This window comes from Nipponia nippon, unplaced genomic scaffold (assembly GCF_047370975.1).
Source record: "Nipponia nippon isolate SJK-2023a ecotype South Korea unplaced genomic scaffold, ASM4737097v1 scaffold_1, whole genome shotgun sequence".
NCBI lineage: Eukaryota > Metazoa > Chordata > Aves > Pelecaniformes > Threskiornithidae > Nipponia > Nipponia nippon.
The window spans coordinates 81370966-81398331 of record NW_028262290.1 but is presented as its reverse complement, the minus strand read 5'-3'; the positions used below and the strand labels follow the sequence as shown (position 1 = coordinate 81398331).

The following is a 27366-nucleotide window of genomic DNA, read 5'->3' as shown; positions in this document are numbered from 1 at the left end:
ATTTATGTAGCGGTGTGGAATACTTTACCTAACATTTATCTCCAGCATTGGTTTGTTGTTTGTTTTTGGTTTTGTTTGTTTGTTTGTTTGCTTGTTTTTTTTAAACTTTTTTGAATATACCTGCCAGAAACCTGTACCTTATCTCTCCTTATCTACTAGTGTCCTTTACTGATTCCTGAAGTTGGGTGAGTTTTTTTTCCCCCCTTTTCCTGTACTGAAAGCATTTGACACTTAGCACAACTAAAGAGAAAGACTTTCCCTCGCCCCTTCTTCCAAAAAAACTTGAGAACCATTCCTGCAACATCACTCATGGCTACATTCAATACACATGTAATCCCACACACTATGACCATACAAAACATCCATGCTTTCTTTAGTAGACAAAACGAAACCATCTGGTGTGATTTTCTCATTTATCTTGACTGTTAGAATTTTTTTTGTTTTGCAAACTCTCTCCTACTGGACATCCTCAAAACAACAAACAATCCCATAACACCGTATAACAGAGTAATCTCAAATCACCAACACTTATGCAATGTTTGTTTTTCCTAGTAAGTATTGCCAAAAGAACATTATTGTGTTTTAGGTCAATGGACCTTTTCATTTGCTTCTTTCAAGGAAAAGTATTGATCAGAGAAGGTAGAGTGAGGCCTCAGTTATCTGTAAAGTTTATATTACGAATGCTTTTGACTAGTTTCAGGAGACTACTCTGCTTTTCTTATTATAAAAAGAGCTAAAGAGAGACATGTTTGGATGACAGAATTAGACTGGACTCTGGAGACTACTAACAGTTATAAGCTAACAATGAAATCAACAGCAAGATCTGTCCCAGAAAGCACGGGATGAAAAGCAGAAAGCAGCCCAGGGAGAATGATTTTTGCTCCAAATAATGCTCAGTAACTTCTCAAGAGAAGAAATTGTCATAGAAATCCAGTACACAGATCATGACATAAACCAGTCAACTAGAGAAACGTTGCTGCCTCTAAGTGACATCAGTATGAATACAAGTCTTATTAGTGCTCAGCCTTCTTACCTTGATTCTTAACAAAACTGAGGAAGCACTCTTTATTTGGGAATTTCACAGCATATAAAAGCAAAGTTAAGGTATTCTCTTGCCTGTCAGTGAGAGCTTTTGCATACCACTTTGACCAAAGGACAATGCCATTAGCTGGCACTGATATTAGCCATTTAGCAATCCGAAATTATGCATTTTCTTCCTCTTCCTGGGAGATATAAGAGTTACAGAAACCATCATACGAACCCATTAAGGGCTTGTCTACTAATACTGAAAGCACATGGAATTCACTCCAGCAGTTCAGTAATACATAGGAATTTAAGAGGCTCAATACTTTTCAGTATTGATAATCCGCCACTGCAGCAAGTTGCTTTAATGATGCAATTAAGCTCTAACTGCAGTCTCAGCAGAACCATCCTTATGCCCAATATAGAATCCAGAAAAAAATGCTTATTCTTAATACACCAATACTGAATACATGAGAGAAGAAAACTACTATGGAAAGACGGCTTCATCTTGACAAATTCATTGCTCATGGCTGTAAAATATGTTTTGTATATGCTGTTTGCAGAAATAAACAACCTGATCTTTTGCAGACTCAACATGCTCATTTTCACCAGTCTTCCCCACATCATTATCCAGTCCTTACTCCCCCACCCTTAGCTACTTTGCACACTCTCACTTTTCTGATCTCCACCACTTACTTGGTGCTGACATAACATTCAGAAGGGGAAGATGAAAATCTCTGCCTTTCTAATCTTCGGATAGTTAAAATGTGGAAATACTCTCTCCCGAAAAGAATCATTTCACACTGGAACCACCTCCAAAAGCCACAGGGGGAATCACACAATGAAATCAGTATTATTTTGACGCTGAGCAAGCAGCAAGCATTCTTGGCCCACCCTTCATTAGTCAAGGCTGAAACAAGTGACTGTTACAACAAAAACTGGGACAGAGTCTTTGAGGCAGGCAGATCAAGGAAGGAGAAGCAGCGCATTTATCCAGAATGGACAGACAAGACACCCAAGGTCAGTGACGACCTAATAAATGTGTGTTTTGGAAAAAACCTACTACAGGTATGTTTTGCTAATCTCTGGCTTGCAAGCCATCAGGAGTGTTTTTCAGGCCCAAAAGCTTTGACTGTAGGAGTGTCACCAGTATCAGTCTGCAGAAACATTATCTTTATGTTCAGTTTTGACCTTTCATGGCTTAGCAGCACAAAACCCCACGTTGCTATTACAACTCTGCTTTATTGCTTTGTATCAGAACCATCAGAGCCAGCTCCTTTCCTTTCCTTAGGTGAAAGGCTGGTGTATGTTATCCACTTGGTAAGCTCGTTAATTCTTAAGCATAAAATTATACTTTTATTAGCATGTTTTACACTAGAGGGATTATTTTCAACAACTGAGTGCAACAGCCAATGACCTGACTTTTATTAAAAAAAAAACACCACCACCACCACCAACAACAAAAAAACCAAAATCAAAACACACCCACCCTCTTTTTTGGTGTTAATATACTAACTAACCAGGAACTCGATCTCCTGGCATGTCTCTGCTATCTAAAGTGAAACTCAGAATTCTGTTCAGTTTAAGACCATCATAACTTTCCACATTTTAAATTTCAGATTTGCTGTAATTCACATCTTATCTACTATTTTTAATATTTCATGTGCTACCTTCCTTACTACATGCTCCAAGAAATTAGCAGATGATTCCTGGTGTACATAGCTAGCACCACAGTGTTTTTGTTGATTTGGAAAGCTCCACTAGAAACACTTTCCCAATACTAAACATACAAGACAGAAGGGGGGGGAGGGGGGAACCAACAACAAAACCCCAACCAGTTTTCTAAGGTGGAAGTAACACAAAATGAAGTACCAGCTCAACACAGCCAATTCCCTCCTCCAGCTCAGCTCTGTCACTCACTTAACACTTCCATGAACTGATTTATGTCATTAATCCAGAAGAAAACTACGCCAGCAGAGGGAAGAGGAGGAAATCACAGATTCATGCTGAAGGACAGTTACACATTCACGTACAATGCACTTGGTTGCTTGCCACTATGCGCAATTTAACTACAAACAGCGGAAGAGAGCCTCACTTAGTTTATTTTGACATGAAAAAAAAAAATAACTTTACTGACAGTAATTTAAAACGGTTTTCATGCTAGTTTCTAAATCATGCTAGATAATCTTAATTGAAGTTTTTAAAGTTTGAACAAAGACCAAGAAGCCTGAGAGAATGTGCAAATGAAAATGAAAGTATTTTAGAAAGTTGCTCTGGAGCACTACCTAAGCCATTCCGGAACTGTCTTGGATATAAATTTAACCAATACCTCAAAAACCCAAGTAATTTCATGCACCGAATGGTGTCAATGATCATTCAGTCGAAGACCTAACATTTCTCAGATAAATAAGATGATCTGATAAGTTTGGGTTTTTTGTTTTGCAAGAAAAAAGAATCCTTATTATTCAAGATCACTTTTTTCCACCGATGGATTTTCAAAGCTGAGAGTGCTACAGTCTGCCAAAGCAAGGCTATTCCAAGGAAATACCATTATGTGTTTGCCATTATCTTTAAGGCATCTGCTCCTGGCTACTATTACATTAATTTGTCTGGTATGGATGTTGAATTATCGTCTTACAGCATGATCTGCAATGAAATGAAAGTATGAAAAGTGGTATTACAAAAGGGAATATTAACCATATTTCACATTGTGATTCACAAGGCAGTGCCCATAATACACCAATATCTGAAAGTTAAGTTAAAGTAACGTTACAAAGAGCTATACTTCCACGTGCAATATTTCAGAAGCCTCCAGTGTGGATGTTAACAGCCATGACAGGGATAAACCAAAGGACAATCGAGTCTCTGGCAGTGATAACTACTGCATATTAAGGGAAGGGATTAGGAACATGACAGGCAGGGGCTACATCTCTGTATGTACATCATAAGATCTAGTGTGAAATCTAAAGTGGTTGATAAAGATGTGCATTAGCACCGAAGGCTGCATCTTCAAATTGTCAAGAGGCTATCTTGATTATCTTAATGCAAGATCTGCCTTGCAAAGCATATAAAGAAACCAGAGGCATAAACAGGAAGAAAGAAATTTCTCCAACCAGTAGTTAAGGCATGTACTGAATAATGAGCCTTGATGGATTAACCCTCCTGAGCCAATTGGTTCATACTGAAAACTTCTGGTATACTCACAATCCACATGCATGATTTGGATAACACATTCTTGATACCAGAAGTTATAAAAATAGGTAAAGCTGTCTACTACTTCGTTTTCAAACCTGTGACTATTTGATGTTAAATGCGCCAGTTCCAGGGGCTGACAGGTCTCATGCAGAGAAGGAAAATCCAGCTTCTTGATGAAGAACCTGGTAGTGACTCTACAATGACTTGAGTCTAATGAAGGGTTATCTTCCAACTTCAAAGAACAAAGCAGTTTCAGAGCTAACTCCTCCACTCCAAGAGCCATGACTTCAGAAGAAGCAAAAATGAGAATTTCCTACAAACATTTTATGACTCCCAAGATAATAAAAGCAAAGAGTAGGAAAAGCACAAGACGACTCTCCATAGCATTTAATGAACACCTTCCCCCAGGAAATAAACTGCCTGCAGCCTGGCCTACAGGCCTGAAACCTGAATTATGTATCTGGTAAATAACCTCAAAGGATCCCTTGGCCTAGGTTGCTTAAGTAGGTCCTACTTGGATTGAATTCAAACTAGAGGAGAAAGTTCCAGGATTCAATCCACATTTGTTGGCACTAGGCTACCACTGAGAAGACCTATATTTTTCCCTACAAGAAGCTAACCACTGTGTTAATTTCAGTTTCTGAAGATTCCTTATGAAGCCTTTTAAGTTTAAGAGGCAATTCATTCATGGACTGTGCCTCATCAGTTTTGACAAGTGCCCTTCGCTGACTACTCATGCAAGTACCAGCACTGGACTCTCTTGACTAGCTACTCTTTGTGTAGTAATCTTGATGAAGAGCCTCTAGGATTTATACAATGGCATAATAGTGTTTTCAGTTTGGTTCTCTATGCCCTTCCTGACCATTCATAACATTGACTCTGCTTTCTTTTACTTTTTTTGTCAGCTAACATTTTTCATGCCTTTCTGCATCCTTTGTCACATCTGATTGTTGAGAAAATGGATAACTGCCTGCCTTTCAATATATGCCTCTTTTTACATCAAAAATTAAAGTAATAAAGTTTTAATAATTTTACACTTAATTTAGTGCCCAAGTATTTTTTAAGCTGTTTTCTTTAACTTACAGGAAGAGATAGGCACTGCGTATAGAAGAAAGTTGAGCTAACAAGATTGCTCACTCTTCCCACTGCCTGCCTGAATTAAGTATCTTTGTCAACTACTGTAAATGATGGACATCAGGTTATTTCACTCCCAACTGCTGACATCCAGCACCTTCTTGAAACAGGTGAGTACAAGAAATTTGGCTTAAAGTGTAGTAACTAATCTGGAAGAAACAAGATTGGTTTAACCAAAGTGTATGACTGGCTATCTAAAAACACCATCTGGAAGTTCCTGATTGTGAACACCTTTACACTGAAATGAAAGAACGTGATCAGCAAATACTGGCCATCTTTACTTTTTTATTAACATGAGGTACTAAGGGATAAATTACTAATGTCTCTGCCAATTGCGGCCTAAGGCAAACATTTTCTGTTTATTAAAAATCTATCAACAAAGGAATTCTTTATAGCTTTACCTTTTTAAGCTAAAAACATGTCAGAGATATTAATGCCTGTACTTGACCACTAACTTTTATGGATGTCATCATAATCATAATAATAAAAATATGGCAGCTAATAACCATTAATTCAAGAACAGTGTCATTGTCTGAAAGTAATCTTCTCTGTAATTTTTATACCTCTTTAGTATACTACTCTCAGGGTTTAAAGAAACCTTGATTAAGTCAATCAAGTATCACTGAGGATTTGAAACTAAAAATTTGTTACAGAACAACACTGTTAATTTTTTGCATGTTACTCCTACAAGTCTTTCTGACACTTCAAAACCAGAATTTTACCTCGAATGTGAACCTCAGCTTCCACCACAAGCTCAGAATAGCCATCTAGAATAAAAATCTTTTTCATCCTATCTGACTTAAAGTGAATAAAGAAGTTAATTTAAAAAAAGAAAAAAATGAAGTAGAGCTAACTTACAAATGTAATTTCTACCCATAACAGCCAGTATCCTCTTATAACACACAGAACTTGGAATCAGTCAATCCCATGCAACTATTCAATTGTTGAATGGAAGAACATGGGGTTTGGCAATCAAACCCCACCTGTCAATGCAACCAGCATCAAATCACAGGCTGACAGAGCAGAAGGGCATTTAGACAACATGAAATAAAACCTACCTGTTGAACATCCTGTTGAAAAACGCATAGCTGAAGCCGCTGGTGCAAGCGGACCTTTCGATGCTGCCAAATATTTTCCAGCTGGCGCTGGTGGTGCAGTACTTCATGGATGACATCCAGAACATGATGAACTGCTTTGGAGTAGTTGGCAGAAGCAGTGAGGGAATCGGAACTCCCAGGAGTCAAAGGTCTTTGAAGTTTGTCAAGCAGTGACTTTCCATCTTGGCTCACCTGACCACCGGAAAGGACGAAGAATTACTTGCCTTGCCAAAAGATTGTTAGACTATTATTTCATTCTCCACCCCCTCTCCCCATTTTAGATGTCTTTAGGAACTCAGGGAGCAGTGATGAAGATTTTTTTTCCCAGGCATGATTACATGCAGCTGTTATAGAAAAAAAAATATATATAAAAAAATGTATATTCTCCCTCTATGTAAGACAATTTTAAGAAGTAGCACTCTTCCAAATAACAGCCCGTCTTTCAATTTTTCGATTACCTTAAGAGTGCTTTTCCTTTAAAGTGATTTTTTTTTTTTAAAACAAGTCTAACTTAGAATAAATATTCTTCAGCTCTTTCTCTAGTTAACAAAGCACCTAAAATTAAGCATTTGCCCAGTATTATCCTTCCAGGAGCACCCCTCTCTTTTCATATGCTGCAAAGGTGAACAGAGAGGTTACTTTCTATAGGTTAATATTAATTTCAGGAATATATTTAGACCAACAGATACAAACTTAGGACATGCTTTGATCTCACACGATTTACAACTACTAAATTATTAGTGTTACTGGTAAGCCAAAGGCAAACTGTTGTTATGGCAAAATTAAACCTGATTAAATCACTTAAAACCTTTCCACGCAGCAAAGAGACTCTTTTCCAAAATGTGCTTAACTACCGATGGTGACAAGAAACCTTAGTCATTTCTAACTCTTGTCTTCTCTGATTCAAACCACAGCAAAAATAGTCAGATTTCCCCTGCATGCTAATTAAAAAGCAATAATCCTACCTTATCCAGTCACTATTAATGTTTAGTACTTGCCAAGGCTGTTGAAAGCACTTTTCATTGCTGTTTAACTATTCTGTCACTTTTAGCATGAAGCTCAGAACTGTTACAATTCAGTATCATTCAGCTATCTGTAAAGAACTTTTCTAGTAGCTCATCTAAAAGGCAGGAAAAATTCATCTGAAACCACAAGACTGGAGTGTAAACAATAGCCTGAATCCATCGAATCAACACCACGTCAGAAAGAAAATTTGTCAAGGCCTTCCCCCAGTGGCTACTTTCACTAACTTTCACTAACCTAGGCACATTTAAAATTTGCTATTCAGTAGTCAAACAGATCTGAATTAGAAAAGAATTTTCATACTTAGTTTACAAGTGAGTTTATTTCTCAGTTCCAATTTCAGCTTTTTCATTTTAGTAATAAGTATCAACACAGAGAAGAAAGCTCACTTGGAAAAGTAGCTCCTATAAAGTCAAGTCAGGCAGAAAAAGAGTATAGTCCACAGTAGCTATTATAATGATGTTTTTTTTTTTTCCTTTTCTGCATCCAAAGCAATTATCTTGTACAAGTCTTTCAAATATTTCAAGACAATGGACTTCAATTATCCATCCAGAGTCCATGAAATTTGGGGGGGGGGGGGGGGGGATTAATTGTGACAGCCCCTTGATCTGATTAGTTTATTAGCTTTACAAACAAACGATCATGTACATCTCCTCTTTGGAGTTAGCATGGTAAAGTTTTCTTCCTTCCCAGTGCATGACTACCTTAAGATTTCAGTGAGATATATAACTTCATGTATATATACAACTTCATTTAAGGCACAGCTATTGGATTTTCAAACACACCAGTTATCTAAGCTTGTAAGCTAGTAAGTAACTTTTCTAGTAATATACAGTAATTATCCTCAGTAAAATCAGACTGTCTAGTCTTAAAAGCATTTACTCTCTTAAAATTAGTCTTCTACTTTGCAACCAAGTCGTGCTGTCAAGACATTGTAACCTAAAATGAATGACAAAGTGTTGCAATTTCCAGTGTTCCTCTCTCTCTCCCCGCACTGTTCATTCATCACAAAATGAAAGGAGCTCCATGCTGTAACAGAAATGAAGTCATACATCTAATAATGATAAGCAATAGTTCTGTAATATCTTTACACAGAAAGATAACTCCATCAATCTTCAAAAGGAATGCGTGTTTAAATAAGACAAAATAAAACCTTCCGTCCAGAGGAGGAACATGACTTGTACATACACATACAACTATTATTTCTGCACCAATTCTGGTTGCTAAAGATAAAGCTATTACTTTACCAGATGGGGAAAAGTAATAACCTGAAATCAGAAGAAAGGCACCCTAATTTTTTTTTTTTTTGAGCAGTAGCAATGAAGATTTTGTTAAAATCTCTAGCTATCCCAAAGTCAAAAGCTACAGCTTTGAAATCCTAAACAAATTTTCAAGGTATTTGCGAGAGCAATCCTATAATCTATCCATCTAATTTATTTTCATTATGCATCACCAGGAAGCAAAGAGTATTTAACATGGTAATCCACTGTACTTATTTACATTTAGCAGCAGACTCTAATCCAGTCACACCCCTGACGAAAAAAAACCCAAAAAACCCCAATCCAAAACAAACAAAACAAACCCAAAATATCCCACTGTTTTAACTTCAGTGCTTTATAATCATTATTCCAGACAGCTCTAGCCGCCTTATTCCTTGCTGCACTCTCATGGAGCATGCACACCGGATTGCCTCTCTTCACATAAATCTACTACAAACATGCTACATTTCTGTCCCTTGTTTTACAAAGGGATCTTCCCAGTGAAGAGAGGTTATAATGAAGAAACCTTCCTACAAAACATGCTCTCAAGAATGAGTTAGAACACGTATGTGTAGTAAGATCACGAGTTTTATCACCAAAGGTGTGCTTCAGTATGTCATTAGATCAGTTGCCATAGCAAGGTGGCATATATCAGGAATGAGGGTATCAGTGTGTATTTTACACAAAAGAACAACTCCTCGTGTGAACTCTGGACATCTGACTCATGGTAATAAAGTTTATGCAAGCCCTAAGATGGCAGGTATTCAAAAAATCCAGTTTTGATATACCAACAATAGGACTGATCATCAGCACTAACCTTACCCTCCTTTCCTGTTAAATGAATGTGACCAGACTCATGATTGAGTTGCCCATAAACAGAGCTGGTTCATCAGAAAGTAGTTTTATCTTTAATGTAATGTATAAATCACAACCATTATTTCAATCCCACATGACCTTCTTTTAAAAGAAGGTGCAAGCTGTGGCCTAAGCTATATTGTGTCCACTGATCATTTTTTACCATGATTTAATGAAATGCATACTTTTATGCAACTTTTGTGACAAGAGGAACTACTGTATTTAATCCAGAATAACATCAGTCCAATTTAACAGCAAAAATAGTTTTACCCTGTGATGAGAACAACCCTGGAAAAAGAAAGCAAGAAAAGCTCAACAGGAAATACAGAAAATACCTGTTACCTAATAGTGAAGTCGATACCCATTTGATTTCTCACTTCGGCAAACTAAAGCACATGAGAGAACTCAGTATTTGAAGAAGAACAATAGATACTTTAGTCACTGCTTTCTAGGCCACTTTCAGAATAAGCATTTTATCTAAAGTTGTAAATATGTCTATCAGAAATACTAAGGAATATTATTACTTCACTGTGTGCAGAATCCAAGATTAGAGCAGCAGCATAGGATATGCTAATCTTACAAATGATGACTACATAGGCACGCTGGCTCATTTAAGTGTCTTTGAAGTTGGCAGTACTAAGCATATCACTTCCGGCTTGTCAAGTGACGTCCTTTGATGGTTAAGCCTTTTTTGTGAGGCAATTTCAGAGATGGATTTTCAAAACACACTTAAAGCAATCCATGCCAGCAAAGTATTTTCCCAAAGAATACCCAGCTAGCTTCCCTTCAGGTAAGTGTTTAGATGACAGTATCATACTGCTATTAAAAGGTAGTAATATGCAAATGTAAATTAAAACATACTTAGCACACTGCATGGGTTGTTTGTACTACACATGGTTCTATCTGGCCTTTTAAATTTCTTTCAGAAGACTAAGGGGAAGACTGAACACTTAACTTCTGAACAATAGTAGCAAAGTCCAGTATACTAAATTAAAAAAGAAGCCTGGCACTTGAGTTTCCAACTAATGCAGTATGCAACAAGTGATGCCAGTTCATGATCCAAACTTTACATTACACCATTTTATCAAGTCAGCAACCTAAGGAAACAAACAAGACACTTACCTCAGAGTAAGCCAAGGTAATATGCTCATATATCCCTTGATGATGATGGATAGCATCTTCTAAATCTTGCAGTTCTGAGGGAAGCTCCACCTCACCACAGGCTTTACACCATGAGTCCACATTGCTCATGTACTGCAACAGAGAAAAAACATTCTTCTTGATTTTGGGTTCTATCAATAAGTACACACATGTTGGCAATATACAAAAGGACTGGCATCTGTGTGACAGCCACTGAAAAGACTTTTTTAAGGGAAAAATGTTTAATGTATTTCTCTCTGAACTGACCAAAATGAAGTTTATATCAGAATAGAACCAAATATTCAAGTCTGACTATACTTGTGCTTTTATTTATATGGAACTCTCCGTGCTGTTCAGAGACAGGCAGGCTTAGTTGTATGTTGGCAGCCTTCAGAACCAATTGGCAATTTGGTTGGCAACTGCTGGCAATACTGATGCTTCAATTTTACCCTTGCTTGTCTTGACTTTGCAGCTAAGAAAAAGTTTACTTCACCCTGCACCTACCATTTCAGACGCATGAAAGCCAATTAAAGTCTTGTCTACACAAAGAGGTAAAACATGCTACAACTTTCAAGTTCAGACCCTCAGCTCTTACCCATAGCTGTCTTTTGCTGGAAAGAGATCATCAAGGAGGCAAAGCAGTGTTAGAGCACAGCAAATTCACACCTCAGTCCCCAAAGTACTAACTTCTACACGCAGAGAAGCACTAAATCCATCTGGCAAGCTACTACAGCAGCAATCGTGTAAGGGATTTAGAACTTAAGCAGGGTTCTCTTAGGACTAACGCTGAACTTGGAGCACACAGCTAAGTCAGCATAGCTGCTCAAGTCAAGCTTTTCAGGGGAAAATGAGGATACTGCAACAGAATCTCTTCTGCAGACAATTTAAGTTATCTCTGAAGCTTAAGCTGTCTTGACAGACAAGAAACTGCCTTCATAGCTGTATGCACAACAAAAGTTCTGTCAACTTATTTTTGACAGCTAGGGGGCATGAATTTTATACCCTCATTATGCTAGGAAAGGAAAGAGGAAAAAAGAATCTGTTTTTCTAGTTTTCACAGCTATTAAACTTAGTACAGCCAAGCACACGTGGTATCTGTAAACTAAATTTGTCCTCTATTCATGTCAAGTTCACGTCTCAAAAGTTTCAAGAGACCAAGCCATTTCTCTCATCATACGTATCTTAATTCCTGGAGCACACGTAGTCTTTTGAGGAAAAAGTAATCCACAGACCATTTCTGGTACTCCATTATTGTTGGAAAGCTGGGAGAAAGGGTGATAGAGTACTTAACTCTGAGATACTTATTTCATTCTCATTTCATCAAGGGACAATTTTTAAAGTCTCTAACTTTAAGCACTGAACATCAAAAGAAGCTCCATGGGGGACCACAGAGCTACACCTCTTGCATCAGTCAGCAGGCACTGATAGCTGGGTGCAGTCTTCGCTGTGTACGACAGTGGGCAGCGACACTTACCTGTCACTTTCTCTTTCCTCCTGTTTACACTTACATTTAGTGCTGAAGAAGGTAACATCGACCCTTACCATAGTTGCCCAGCACACACACACACACACAAAATTTACTCCCTTGACTTCTGATGAACATTTTCTTATGAAACAGGACAGCATTTGAGTCAGGGTATACCTGATCTGTTCATGTTTCACACTCTCTCTCCTACATGTATGGCTGACAGTGCTTAAATGTAAACCTGAATAACCCAAGCAATTAGAAAAGCTGATGAGGTACCACACGGTGTCTATCAAATGCTTCAAGCTGGCTGGTGACTTTTATACCAGAAAACAATTCCTTTGTCTCCTTTTTATGTGGCTTTTCTGTAACACCTGCTAAAAATACTTATTATAGTGGCATCGGTTTATATACTTTACCTTAGTCTAAGGACAGTTAAACCAATGTCACCGCTAACATAATGAAAAGCAATGTCTATTTGCATCTTAATGCATTCACATTTCTAATTTCTGGACATTTATGAAGTTGAGTATCTGTGTAGTAGAAATCAGGAAAAAAACTTCTTAAAATAAAGTGTGCTGCCTCTCTCTATTTCTGCAGTTATCAACTCCCAAGTGGTTCCTTCATTTAGTTCAAATTAAAGTTATATCAGACATGAGACCTTTTCTTGGATCCAATTTAGCAACGCAAATGGGAAGAAAAGTATCTACAGCAGCCATACAGCACACCAGAGCTTCAGTCAGCTATAACTATCCAAGAACCTCTGCTCTCCAAATTCAGCAGAGATGTACAGAGCAGTCAGTCTAATATCAATGGGTGACTCAACAGCACACACATAGCAACTCCTTCAGAACTGAATTCCCTTGAGGGGAAAACATGCTTTCACCATCCAGACTATTAACTCGGGGATATTTATTCCTACTTCCCCTACATACACCTCTTCTCTGGCAGTTACACACGGTTAATGACTTAATTAAAATAATTGGTATAGGCCTAAAGCTAAAATTTTTGTTTAATATAGGCAGGAATCGGCCTAAAGCTAAAATTTTTGTTTAATATAGGCAGGAATCTTTTACGTGATACTAAGTAAACATCTCCCACCACAATTTCAGATTCAAAAGACAGTTAATTAACTTCTCAACTTTCAGGCCAGTTCAACTTAGTTTTCTATAAGCAATTACTGTGAGTTAAATCTTGACACTCAAGGACTGATTGGAGTGGAGTGTTGAGGACAATAGAACAAGTGATGATTTCTGGATGTAGGAAAGGCGCAATATCGATACTGACTATACTAAGTTTTTTTCCTTTCTTTCTTTCAACTTAGAAGCTTCATAGAGTTACGCATTTCTGTCCACTTCATTTTGATTCATATAGCTAATTTGGCTAAATTGTATCTTGCATTCATATGGGCAAGGCATTTTGCAGAGAATATAAAGGCAGCAGGCTGTCCTGGGGAGAACAAGTTTTTGTTTGAGTACTAGCTGAAATTGGCAGAAATGAATGCTCTGGCCTTTTCAATCACTCTTGTACTTCTGTCTAAATCGAAAGCAAACAGTACAACTCACCGTTACAGCACAGAACTTTTGTTGGTGCTTTCCCCGTTCACTAACCTGTTCAGCTTTCTGATGGAAGATGGAGGACATATCCAGTAACGTGCTACGTTCATCCAAGGCTGCAGCAAATGCCTTCCATTCTTGCTCCAACTGACTAGCAATCTGTTTTATTTGCTGTGAAGCATAATGGCCAGACTCAACCAGGCGATTTGCTACTGACATGATGCGGTTTATGTTTACATACACATTCTATAGAGAAGAAGGAAGGAAAAATTAGCGGAAGTTAGCAGATCACTTAAATACAGATGTATACTTGCATAAAATTCTTCTTTATTACAGTACTGCTTAATAGACTGGTTTTATTTGCCAAGTTTGTGCCTGCCTAACTTTGGAATCTAGGTGTATAATGTAACAGACTACCTGTATTACTGACAAGGGAGAAGGACAACTTGAAATGACCAGAGAGTCTCAAGCTAACGTTAACGGTCAGCTTAAACAAAGTCATATTATATGAAGACCCATTATTACAACAGAAGAGGAAAAGCTAACCAAATTTTGCAACAGCCTCAATAAGAATGTTTACAAACGTTCAAGTCAACAAGACATTCAGACACACACAATACAGGAAAATCAAAGTATAATTAGCAAGCACTTGATCTACCCATGGTATGCCTGTGTGCAACATCACTCTACAAATCCTTACATCAACTTCTGAAAGCATTTCTACTTTTTAAGTAACGAAACACAGAACTCTGAGTTCTAAGGAGTTCCAACAGTTTTAGATTTTATTTTCCTGCGACTATATTGCCTCAGAGCTAGCACTGAAATATAGACAAATAAGGTCAAAGATCAGAAAGATTCTCCAGCATACTGGCATTACTCACTGATGGCTCTTAGTCACTCTAATTTTCTTTCCTTTTAGCTCACATATGCATTTTGGCTTAAAGTGTCTAAAATCTGTTCCTGTTCTGATTCTGTATGAACAAACAATATTTTTCAAAGGAAGCAATCAAGAACTTCTCATTCCTGCAAAGCCAGAAACAAGAACAACTTCACCTCCAAAAGGTTTCTGAGTAGCTCTTCCAGAGCTTCATGTATATAATGCTGAGTTGACACTTCTTTCAATTGGGCTGACTCTAATACATCTAGAATGAAGCACTTGGAATCACGGGATTTTTGAGGCTGGACATCATCTAGTCCAACACCCCTGCTCAAAGCAGGTTCAATCCAAGCAGATTGCTCGGGGTCACATCCAGTGGGGTTTTGAGAATCTCTAAGGATGGAGAGACCACAATCTCTCTGGACAACCTGTTCCAATGTGTCTTATGTTTAAATGGAATTTCTTGTGTTTCAACTTGTGCCCATTACCTCTTGTTCTGTTACTGGATACCATAGAGAAAAGTCTGGTTCTGCCTTCTTTACTCCCTCCCATCGGATATTTATATTTTTATACATGTAAGTTCCCTCCTAAGCTTTCCTTTATCCAGGGTAACCAATCCCAGCTCTCTCAGTCTCTCCTTGTACAATACAAGCATGCCATACAGGTTCTTCAGAGAAGAACTTGGTCATGGTGACTTCCCAGAAAAGGAATGAGAGCTTTCCACATAATGCTGTCCTGTAGGCACGTCCTAATTTGTGTGGGTACACTTGGAGCAACCCAAGTTCAGCCCTGTTTTGTTGATTATAGTGTCCCTTTTGCTCACATCACAGCAGACCCTTTGCTTGCCAACCCAGTCCACCACTTCTTACTTGATTGTTGGTCCTCTTCTCCCTCTCCCATCCTTCTTAACCTAAAGCTCTTCTTATCAGGTTGTCCAGCCTGCTGGCAAAGATACTTTTGCCCCACATAGTCAAATAGCAATCCTTGATCCTCAGAGGGTCCCATGGTTGTAGAAACCAAAACCCTGTTGCCTTGTTGACCTGCAAGATCCATCTACCTTCTCACCAGCAGGATTGAGAAGAAAACCACCTGGACTCCCATGCCCTTGACCATTGTGTCTGGAGCCATGTAGTCACGCTTGAGACTTTCCAGGTCACCCTGGCAGTATGGCTGGTGCTCACATGTAAGAGCGGCAGGGGGCAATAGTCTGAGGGTTGGACAACCTTTGGCAGTCTTTCCACAACGTCCCAAATCAGAACCCCCAGCAAGCAGCAACCTTCCATAGAGAATGAGCCACGTTGGCAGATGGGGGTCTCTGTTCCCTGCAGAAGGGAGTCTCCCATTACTATCACTTGGCTCTTCCTTTTGGTGCTCCTGTGTGGCTCAGACTCAGATGGCACAGATGCTTTATTTGATAGCTCCCAGCTCCTCTTCAGCTGTGAGGCCAGTGAACCTATTCAGTCGCTGCCAATCTTCAGGTGGAGCAGAAACCTTCCTCCTAGTGCCAGAAGCCATTATCTTCCAACCTTCATCATCACGGGAGTCTCCACTTCCCAAACAGACAGGCACAAACTCTGTTTGACCCTCCTCCCTTCAGTACAGTTGGTAGTTTGGGCTCTTGAAGCTGCAGAGTGTTGGAAAAGATCTGGTCAATCTCCTTCTCATTATCTCTGATGCTGTGCAGACTGCTGACCTCCTCCTGCAGCTCCTTTACTTGGTGACACAGATCCTTAATAACTGCACACCTCCTGTGGGCAAGGAAACCATCTCCTGCTGCTGCCTCCTTGACAAGAGAACACAGGCACTCCCTGCAGCCCCAGACCTGCATCCTCCTTCTGGAGCTCCCTCGGGGTTAAGGCCTCTGATATTACAGGGATAGTCGGTCCAGCAGCAGCTGGGGAATGTGCCGTGGGGCACATCACCACCATTGCTGAGGACATGGATGCTGTTCTAAGCACAGTTGCTGGCCCCTTCTACATGAACTGCAGCGTGAACTGCTGCATCTGTTGGCTACTTCCGTTAGCTGCACTCGTTCTTGCCTATATCCTAAAAATTTACATGTGAGGCTAAACTGCCAAACACTATCACACAGAACGGTTGGGAAGAAAACAACAAACACCATTAAAATCTCAACATTCTGCAGTGAAATATTTTTCCCTCTTGTCCACGCAGTGCTTTCTGGAATGCCAGCACGCAGGAAACGCCCCAGAGCAGTTAGCTACCTGTCAGCAGCAGCACCACAACCTTCCCTGATCAAGGGTTGAGGAACTCAGTCCAGTGAGCCAGGGGGACAGAACTGCCTGCAACAAGCCTCAGTAAAGGCCACAGATCAACAAGTGACAGAAGAACAACACCTGAAATTGCTGGAAAACTGTATGGTTATATTACTGTTGACAAATGTGATGGGCAGTCTGTGCCAAAATCTGACTATACCCCTGCCAGTAAGAGAGGTTGGGGAGAACGCTGGCACATGGACACCCACCGCCACATAGATACTGAGCATCTGGGGTGGAACCATTACCTGTTGGCATCGAGCCACTGCCCAGAGCCTGACACTGACTGGCTGAAGCAAGTGTTGCAGTTCCTCCAGGATTCACTGTGCTGACTCATCTGAGTGCTAATTGGCACAGGTTTCTATTAATTATAACTGTATGCACGTATGCAAGCAGGAGCATACCTGACACAGCCTAACTCTCAGCTGGTTCACTTAATAACTTGAGCACCGCAGTGTCATGTTGGCTGTTTTTCCTTCCTGCACAATACTACCTTTTCATTTTTCATTCACGCATCTATGCACTCCTCTTAAGCACAGCCGAACAACTGGGAGAGAACAGAACTGCTATTTCCAACAAATTTCAAAAGACTGGAGACCATTTAGGCCTATTAAAGTGTATGTAGCATAAATACAAGACGGCTAAATGAATCCAGAAAACCATTACATGATCTTTACAGTGGTGTGAAAAAAACAAGCGTTAAAAGAGAAAAGAATAAAGGCTATATTAGACTTCCATTTGAACTGTTTGTGTATCATAATAAAGGAATTTTGGAAATTCTGGAACATCAGTTAGATATGAAGGACAGAGCACATAAATATGAAGAAATCAAGACTGAGCTGTGGTTAAAATGCATTCATTTTCCCATGGAAATCTGGCTTCACAAGTGTGGAAGAATACCCCCTGCAGCAGTATGAATATGAATTAATATGCTGACAGTTGAACACTTTCCAAGCTATGTATATCACATTCCTTTCCTCAAAAAAAAAATCTTACAATAATCTCAACCTTCCCCGCCCCGCCCCCATCATATCCCTCACTACCTGATATATCTACTAAAGGTTTAAGTTTCGGTATTTTCGAATGCAATGACCCAAAAAAGACAGATTTAGTTAAAGAGGAAAAGAATCTCAAAAAGCAACTCACTACAATTGGACTGTCTTTAACTGATCCTTGAAGGTTAACAAATTTTGTTTAATTTTCTAAAAGGACAGGCAGGTCCACTGTCATTACTATATGACAAATGCGTATTTTGTGCTCTGCTTGAGAAGTACTGTTCCAAGTAAGCTGGTGCTCATTCCCCAGGGACTGACGTCTTACTCATTGCATGGATTTACATCCTGGTTTTAGTTAAAGAAGCAACAGCTATCAGGCAATAACTGTTAAAGACTTATTCAGCCATCTCATTTACATCATGGGAATCTGCATGAAACATCTGCAACTTCTAAATGTGTATCAACTGTCTAAAAAGTGAAAGGCTAAAGTGATACTGCATTTCTTCCATTGTGTTACACATTGCTATTGTAACAAAACTAAAAAGGGAACAATTCAAGTTACTGCATTACAGTACATATAGTAAGTACACGAATGTACTTAGTACGATTATTTTCTCTCACAATGCCCTTTAGCCAGAAGCTGAAAAGATACCTTACAATATCTGGAAAGCTCCTCATTGCAGAATTATTCCCCAAAGGGAGTGTACATATAACAAAGTATTGCTCAGCAAGGCAACACAGATTAGTAGCCTAACACAAGCGGAGGTGCACTGTGTCATTCTTTGGTGTTTGCCTGAAAGGCAAGTACACAGGGGAAAACATAGGTGACAGCCTGCCAACTTAACTGAACTTCTATCACACTCAATACAAAATAAAACTGGCAGATGCCCTGAAGGTTCTATTTTATTTCCTGATTTTCCCAGACCCATTTAGAAAATGTTTGCTTAGCTCTAAGATTTCAAACAGTGGTTTCCTGACACAGAGACTATGAAGCATTCAGTGTTAAAAACAACCACCTCAGTGACATGGTCCACAAGCATCATAATTGGCACCTCTATATAGACTGTAGTGAGTTTGAACTATTCATCTGTGATGGAAATATTTTAGCAATGGAATTTCCAAGTCATCTGCCACTTCACATACAAATGGCCACCAAGACAAGGTGTAGCATTAATGCATGAAATAACACCTCCTTTAATGATTTAAAGGTTTTCTAGTATCTCTTCTATTCTCGCTCTTTGCAGCAATGATAAAACTCTGAGTCTGGGAATCCAAACTTCAGAGATGTGGGCTGCAGAACAACTAAAGGTATCACCTGATCTCTTCCCTTGAAAAAAAATAAACTCAGCAACATCCAGACTACAATTAGGGAAAGTGCTTAACCTGTTCTTCAACTACAAGGATCCTCAAAATATTCTCAGGTAACTACTTAACCAGTGCTATCAGCACTGGAATGAGTGAAATAATTTCACTCTAACTTTCTTCAAATTTATCATCTCTCCTTCCTACATTTTTCATGGCGTACCTGAGGAATCTTACTGCAAGACTACATAGTCCAACACCAACGCCACCTTCTTTCCTCTCTTTATTTACCTTCACTTTCTAATAGTAAACGCCAATGCCTTCAACCTCTCCTTACAGCCATGTCATTTTCATCTGGATGTTCCCCATTACAACATTAAGCATGGGGCTTTAAACTGGACCTAGTTCTCTAGTAAGACCAACTGAATCAGAGCAATTTCTTTACAAATTTTAAGTTCAGCACCCCCAATAAGTATCAAGAGTGAAGTAAGATCTGTCTATTCCTTTAGTTCATGATTCATTAACATGAACATACTTGATGCTGTATTAACACCTCACCAGCTGATTGCTTTTAAAAATCTGTTTATTTGCTTCTTCCTTCTTAAGGGTTGCACATCTAGCCTATTCTGTTTCATGTTGACTTTGGAGTGCTCCTCAGAAGCTGGAAATACCCTGAACTAATTTTGCCTTTTCAGTCTCTTCTCAGGTTGGTGGCATCCAGACATTGCATGTAAGCACTAACTGCTCTGGCACCAGAAAGATTCCCTTACAAATGTGCACTCAAAGAATATCCTCCCGGTCTGACCAGGATCCGCAGCTGTGCATTCCCTGAACTTCAAGAACATCACAAATCCATGGTTTGCTTAAACTATGGTTATTCAGAACTACCAAAAACTTGACTGAATACATTTTACCTACTCTGCTGCCCCATCCCCATTTAGAGTCTTTATCTTGTCTATTAGGGGTGTTAGATTGGTTGGACAGTTGATGAATTTTACCATCTAAGTTTTATTTATTTATTTTTACTGAAAGCCCTGCCTGAGCAATCTATTATTTAAAAAACAAACAAACAAAAACCCAAAACAAACCAACAAAAAAAAAACCCCAAACCAACAAAAAAACACCAAAAAACACAAAACAGACCTGTCCCCCAGAAGACAGAAGAGCTAGCTTACTACTGTTCACCATTCTGCACAAAGTCTTTTGTGAAAATCTGCATTTCAAAGCAATCTGAGAAAGAATGTACAATTCACAACCTGTGGTCTTGCTCTGATATGCTGAAGTCTCAGAGGACCCAGGGTAGTCTAGAATTCACATGGTGCTTAAGTCTATCTCAAAGGACAACTCTTAATTTTAAATATGTATCTTTGTAACAATACAAAGAATCTCAAGAGTGAAATATATCAGTAGTACAAAGGAAGAGGAAAAAGTCACACTAGCTGTCAGCTAAGCTGATATTACCTCACCTGACCTTCTTAATGTTTTCATCTGTACCAGTCCCTGTGGCTGGATTTGAGCAAGCCACGCCAAGTCAGTCATCTTTGTAACTTTTAACTCTGTAAACCCAGTGATATTCAAGTGTTGCGTTCATACTTATATTTTAACCTCCCAAAACTCTCACCAGTGCTCATCTCTGTCACTCCCTTATTGGATGATGTTAATTATTCAATTACTACCATGATAAAGTAGTTTAGTATATGCAAATAGCCTGTTCTGAGAACGTTAATCAACTTAGCAATATGCTTACAATTGACACAGGACTTTTTGGATTATGGTTAATAAACATAGCTTCTACTGATGGTCCTATCAGCCCCAGACAAGAATTAGTCATAGCACACCCTTTAATAGTAGCCAGTCTCAGCTTTCTCCAAACAAAGTTTCCTTTTGCCTACGTGGCTTTTCAATCATTTTGACCCTCACCAGTGCAGTGCGGGGCACAGTTAAGACGTAATGAAAGCAAGGCCATTTGGTCTAGCAAGAAGAGTAGAAGAAAATATTCAAGTAGATAACATCCTCCTCCTCACCCATATTTCACATGACTGCTTTTGTTTCCCTTGTGTCCCAGCAGGCATGTGGAAAATGGCAGGAAAAAGACTGGACACACAGAGAATCAGTCTCTCCCACTCTTGCATGCAAGACTGACTAATCATATAATCATGGGTACTTTGCCTTTGCAGTTCAAAAACTTGACAGATAATTTTTGTATTTGCAACTCCTATGATGCCTTATTTGCAAGTTTCTCCCTTAAAAGGTACTAAAAACTTGTTTTGAAGTGAAGCATTGGTTTAGTCACCCAAAGAGGCACTTCAAGCTGAAACTGAGTATTGCTTAACTCAAATAAATCTCAGGAGTTGACAATAGCAATTTACTGTTGTTGAAAGCAGGCCTTTTAAATTGTACTGAAAATCCATCCTCATCTTTAGAGAGAAGAATCATTGTGAGTTTATTTTTCACCACAGTCAGGGAACATGGGATCTACTTGCCCTACACATACAGCCTTGACATTTATCAGCCTCTTGAATTCAGTAATAGCAGGTCACATACCTACAGCTGCACATGTGAACTATCTTTCAGACAGCAGCCTCTTTAGCCACATCAACCTGCGTGGTAAGCAATGGTAACCAAACGTATGTCCATCTTCAACGCACATCACTGCACCTATCCAGCTTTTCTCTGCGACAGTTTCATTGCAATAAGAACCAGTCTGTGTATTAAGCTTAAGACTTTAATGAACTTACTCCTGTTACCTTGAAGTGCAACCACATGAGCCTATCACACACTGAACAGACCAGGTTCCTAGACATATCACTTGCCAATGAAACTACTGAACGTACAATTAAATCTCCTCCCCCAATGTATTCTTCACCTTTTTGTTTTACAACATTTGGTTTAAACTTCCAACCACTTTGTGCTGTAATGCTGAAAATCAGATTTGAAAAATGGCAGAAAACCATTACAAGGAAAAAAAGAAACATTCAGCAAATCCTCTTTGTCCTCAATGTAACCAACTCCTGTTCATGACAGGAACCAAGTAGCTTTCACAACGGTTTACATCCAGGTGGCTCATTTCAGACTGGAAGACCAGATTAAAATTTTGGCATCTCACCCAAAGGCCATTGCTCTTTCTCACCTGAGTTTGGCATAAGCAGCTGCAGAAGTTGCCCTCCTGCGCCTCTTGGAAAGCCAAAATGCTACTTGGGAAGGAAGGGGAGATGGGGAGCCAGCTATTGACAGAGGGTAGCACCTGCTGTGAAGGGAGCATGTGCCCCGAGGCAACCACAATGTGTTGGGAAAAGCAGCTGCAACATCAATTATCAGGGTTAAGCTGTGAGCACGTGCAAGAGGTTGCATTTAGCTGCTTGGGCAGCATTTATCCTTGGAACAGCCCTTCCTCACCTGAAGTGAGCCTAAGGAAACTGCCTGGAAAGCAAGATCTATTAGGGTCCAGTTAGGGCCACAACGAAAAGCCTTCAAAATCTCCTGCATATAATAAACCTTATACATAGTTGACACTCTTCCTTCCTCTCTACCCCATCCAATTGAATAAATTTGCATGGTTGTAGATGGGTTAAAAGTTAAATTCCATCTCTACATGGAATTTAACTTTTAACCCATCTACAGAATCAACTCTGATTACTGAAGAGTTACACTGACAGGAACAGTGAACAAATAGTAGCTTGTTAAGCAAAGAGTGTATGTGAAGAGTGGTTAGGGAAAAGCTGAACACACTTGCAGGAGTTAAGATTGCCTGACGTTTTTCCAGTTAAAAGCTAATGAAAAATAAGGGTTGCCAAAATTCAGTCAGTTCACGTCATTTTTTTATGTCACATCCAGTTTCATCTTTCCCCCTGATCTACATTTAAGGCTTTTGCCATTTAACCAAATAAAACCCAGAAAATCTGAATGCTGCTTAAATCAAAACCAGGGACTGATCATTTTGAATTCGTATTTTCCTATTCTGTGACAAAGAACCATTTTTTGCGGGGGGGCTATGCTACAAAAAAAAAAAAAAAAAAAAATCAAAAACTACAACTTGTTTTTCCCCTTTTGAATATTTGGATGGTTTAATTTGCCCCAAATTTAAGCTGCTCCTTGCATGTTTCAAGAAATCATTGTACAGGCTGAGAAAAAGTCCTCTGTAGTTAATGCATTTGACTACTACAGGCAAAACAGAGATTAACAGCAAAAGACTAACAGCAAAAACAGAGCAGGAGGGATTATGCTACGTTGCTCAAGTGCTTTCTACTGCTGATAGCATCTGAACAGTATGAAAGTGGGTGGGGGGAAAGTCATCCAATTTGAAGAAAAGAGGACAATGGTGACTCATACCAGGACAGGCTGACAGAAGAAGAATTTAACCTTTAGAGCACAAGCCCAGGAATTGCCTGGAAGGCCATCCAAAATTACTAAGTTCCAAAAGTCATCTCATGTCAATGATACCTACTGTCCTCCTGTGAGTTTCTTTCTGCTCTACTTCATATGCAGAGCAATGAGCAACAACAATGAGGTACTCCATAAAGGAGCAATTACCCATGCCCACGGAGTGAACCTCTATCTTCCAAACCTACTGGTCAAAGTTACATCCATATATGATTTTACATAACTTAATTACAATGTTCCCTAGCATTTGCTTTACTCTTTTCAAAAAGTTCATACCTATTTTTATTTTTTTTAAACTTTTGCAAACATAGCTGAGTTGCAAAAGAAAAATGTAACTTCTCTGTTCATGTCTTCTATTGCCTTAACTCTAGCTATACTGTACACAAGAGCTGCCTTACTAGTTCTTCCATTAGTTCAGCAAGACGTATAACCTAGGTAAGTTTACTTTGCCACTCTCTTTCCACAATTAGTGGTCCTGTCCTACAAAAAACACCCTCTTGCAAGAGTTGATTGTTTTGACCATACTTTTAATTCAATTCCCATCCTTGGACTGCCAAGGATGTTAACTTCTAACAAGACTGGTAGTGTTCTTCCTTCACTGAGCTGACAGCCAGGGACTGGATTTAGACCCAGACTCCCGAAGTTATTTAAACACCTCCAGTCCTCCTAGTGAAAAGGACATAAAATGTACTTGAGAATTTAGTCCCCATGTTCAAACAGGAATTCATGAAACTGAAAATAAGCAGCTTTCACTCACCGACAGTTAAAATCCAAATTTTTAATTGCAGCCTACTGATAGCTCATCCTAAGATGATATTTGACAAAAAAAATTGTTTGTTTTAGCTCCATTCTACTGTGTCAGAAATGAGAAGTGTGTCTTAAAAATATGGAAAACAGCTCAGCTGTTGATCACTACTTCTCCGAACTTTTTGTCTGAGTTGCAATCTATTCAAAAGATCCTGAGAGTTATTTCTTTCCACATGGAGTGCTAAATTCCGTATTACACATGATTCTCTGAAATTTCCTACAAGACTCAAAGCAGTACTCAAACACACATCCCAGGTTCTAGAAGTTGAGACGCTTATATTTGAGAAGTGCTGAGGTTGTGTTGAATACTGCCATTTGTCAAAATAATTTTGTTGCTTGATCATAGTACCTCTGTACTTGGCTACCCTTTATTTTCCTCCTTTGTGTTTTACAATTTCACTGCTCAAATACAAATTTGCACTACTTGTACCAGAAGGAATGATTTATGTGTATGATTTATGAATTCTACCTTAACATAAAGCAAAGAGACAATGTGTCAGTGCTGTGAACTGAGGCCTGTTCTTACCATACAGTTCATGGCAAAGTGATTGTGCTGTGTCTGAAGCTCCATCGCATGCGGGTGACTGGTTCCGATCTCTGTGTAGCTGTTCAGAAACAGACCTTTGTTGTGTGTGATCCAGTCAAACATCTACAAGAAAATATTAAGGGAAAATAAAAAAATCACTAATTTGTTATGGCAAAAATCATAGACAAGTAATGTGAGAAATCTGTGAACACAGAAGACAGAAAGAGTCTAAGGCCATGAAAATGAACACTGATGCTCTTTCCATTGTAAGTTACCATATATTCTAACCAAATAGTTCCTGAAATCTGACTTTTTTGACCAAACAGCTGAGGCTGTTAAATCTTTACTATAGGTGTTTATATCAACAAGCTACAGTAAAGTCATAAGCATAAAGTCATAACTTTGTTACTACAAAGAAGTTGTAGTAAACAAACAGGCTTGGAGCACAGCCCTGAATTACCAAGCTTATACATTCTCTAGTGACAGCATTTCATGATGTCAGCAGCTTAGTCATTTAGAATGAAAATGACAACTCATGGAAATTAAATATAGATTCATTCTTGCTGATCAAGTACTTCAGCACCAAGTTTAATATTTTTAGTTCATAACTTTACAGCAGATTTGAAAATAACTTTTCTATTGCTAAACAAATTAAAAAAACCAAACAACTATACTTGAGCACAGAGTTGCACATTACCTTCTCCCAGACAAGTTTAAGAATAATATTTAAATATGTTTGGGTTTTGTGGTTTGTTTGTGTTTTGGTTTTTTTTTTGGGGGGGGGGGGGGGGGGGAAGTCTTTTAACATTCAAACAAATTTCAGGAAAGACCTTATCTGACAATGACCATCAACGGAAGTACATAGGTATGTTAACACTGGCACTGGAAGACAAAGTTTTCAAAGACCAAGCAACACAGCAAAAGGCTAAGTTTAACACCATGACCACCACCCCACCACCCCCCAGCCATGGTCGTGAAATCTTTGCTATATCTCAGCTCAGAAGACCCAGCTACTCTCTGGATAATCTGAAAAGGATTGTTCAGAAAAAAAATGGTAGCAATGAGCACTAAGTACTCATTTAAAGATCTTTTAAAATATCCTGACTAACAGAGCAATATTATCAAATCCATTATTCCACCCAGGTACATGACAAATCAAATTATAAGTAGACTACAATATAGTAAGGACTGTAAACCAAAAAAAGTTTTAAGAGATTAGACAACTGATACAGCTGATCACATACTCTTAAAATTTTCAGTTTCTTATCTAGACTACAGTGAAGATGTGCTAGAACATTATTCAAAATAGACACTGGTCCTGCTCGTGACCACCCTTCTCTAAGTAGTCTGACTTTGCTGCCTTCAGATACCTACAGGGCAATTCCAATCAGATTGCCTCCCACTTCACCCTTTTTTTGCCTTCTCTTCTCCTGAACCAGCCCAGATTTCTTGTGTAAAGAGTTGTGCAAGTCCGCCAAAATGAATACGTTTATTTCTCCCCATCCAATAGCCTTTATTTTTCCAACAAAGATCCAGTCCTTTCCCACACCTAAATAAACCACGTAGACATACACTGATAAAGAAGCCCTGAGCTATGAAATCTAATCTGACACAACCAGTGAAATAAGGGCTGCAAGTAGATTAAGGCAAGGGCCTTAATTGAAAAGTGAGTTGGGATACTACACAAACCTTCTTTTTAATCTTTTTCTACTGGTTGATGAGAGAATAAAGTCCCAGGTATGCTAGCTGCTGTCAACTCCATTTTGAGGTGCCTAATATTTCCCTCTATTCTGAAAGAAGATGCATTAATTTAATATAGATTTATCCTTGCAATCAGGAACCTAGAAAACACAGATAGGAGCTTAGGCAACCACATGGCAGGGCAGAGATCAATCCCACAGGCTCAAGTATGTCACAAGGAGTTTCTTAAAGCCCAAGTTATGTAGGCAACTTTTACATGACTAAATGAAGAACGTATCTTTCAATAACATGTGAGCACCACCAAAATTTATTTTGTTCATGCTGTAAGAAAGAATAATTAATGCTGTAATTAAGTGGCTAAAAGGTTGCTAAAAAGCATTTTGGGCCTGAAAGAGCAATGCTAGGCTAACAGCTTGTTATTTTCTGAATAACTTTAAAACTTTAAATTCACTTGACCAGATTTTTTTCCGCTCTTTACATGCCTCTACTATTTTCAGCTATACCCATTCAGTAAACACTTACTTTAAATGGTACTTTTAAAAAAACATTTATTTTTTAAACACTGCAGAAAACATTAGGAGTAGTGTAAAAAAAGTCCCTGAGCTGAAATGATGAGGGTAAGGGAAAGCACAGGGGAAGAAACCAGAGGAAGAAGTATTATATATGTTTGCTCTGCTTTTACTCTTCCCCATGCATCTCCTTATCACCACTGCTAGAGAGCAGCATACTGGTATAACATAGACGCTTGGTCTCATCCA

General features: G+C 38.9%; 1 protein-coding gene across 2 annotated transcripts in view; it reads right to left on the bottom strand.

The window, feature by feature from the left end:
• The window catches only part of TRIO (trio Rho guanine nucleotide exchange factor), a 258198-nt gene that overhangs the window by 144417 nt on the left and 86415 nt on the right, over positions 1–27366 (bottom strand). For both annotated transcript variants that reach the window (XM_087760929.1, XM_087760936.1), the window contains exons 6-9: positions 24908–25030; positions 13802–13993; positions 10709–10840; positions 6411–6641 (exon numbers count right to left, since the gene is read on the bottom strand). In XM_087760929.1, coding sequence (XP_087617055.1) covers positions 6411–6641; positions 10709–10840; positions 13802–13993; positions 24908–25030 — 678 coding nt within the window. The remainder of the gene's footprint in view (positions 1–6410; positions 6642–10708; positions 10841–13801; positions 13994–24907; positions 25031–27366) is intronic.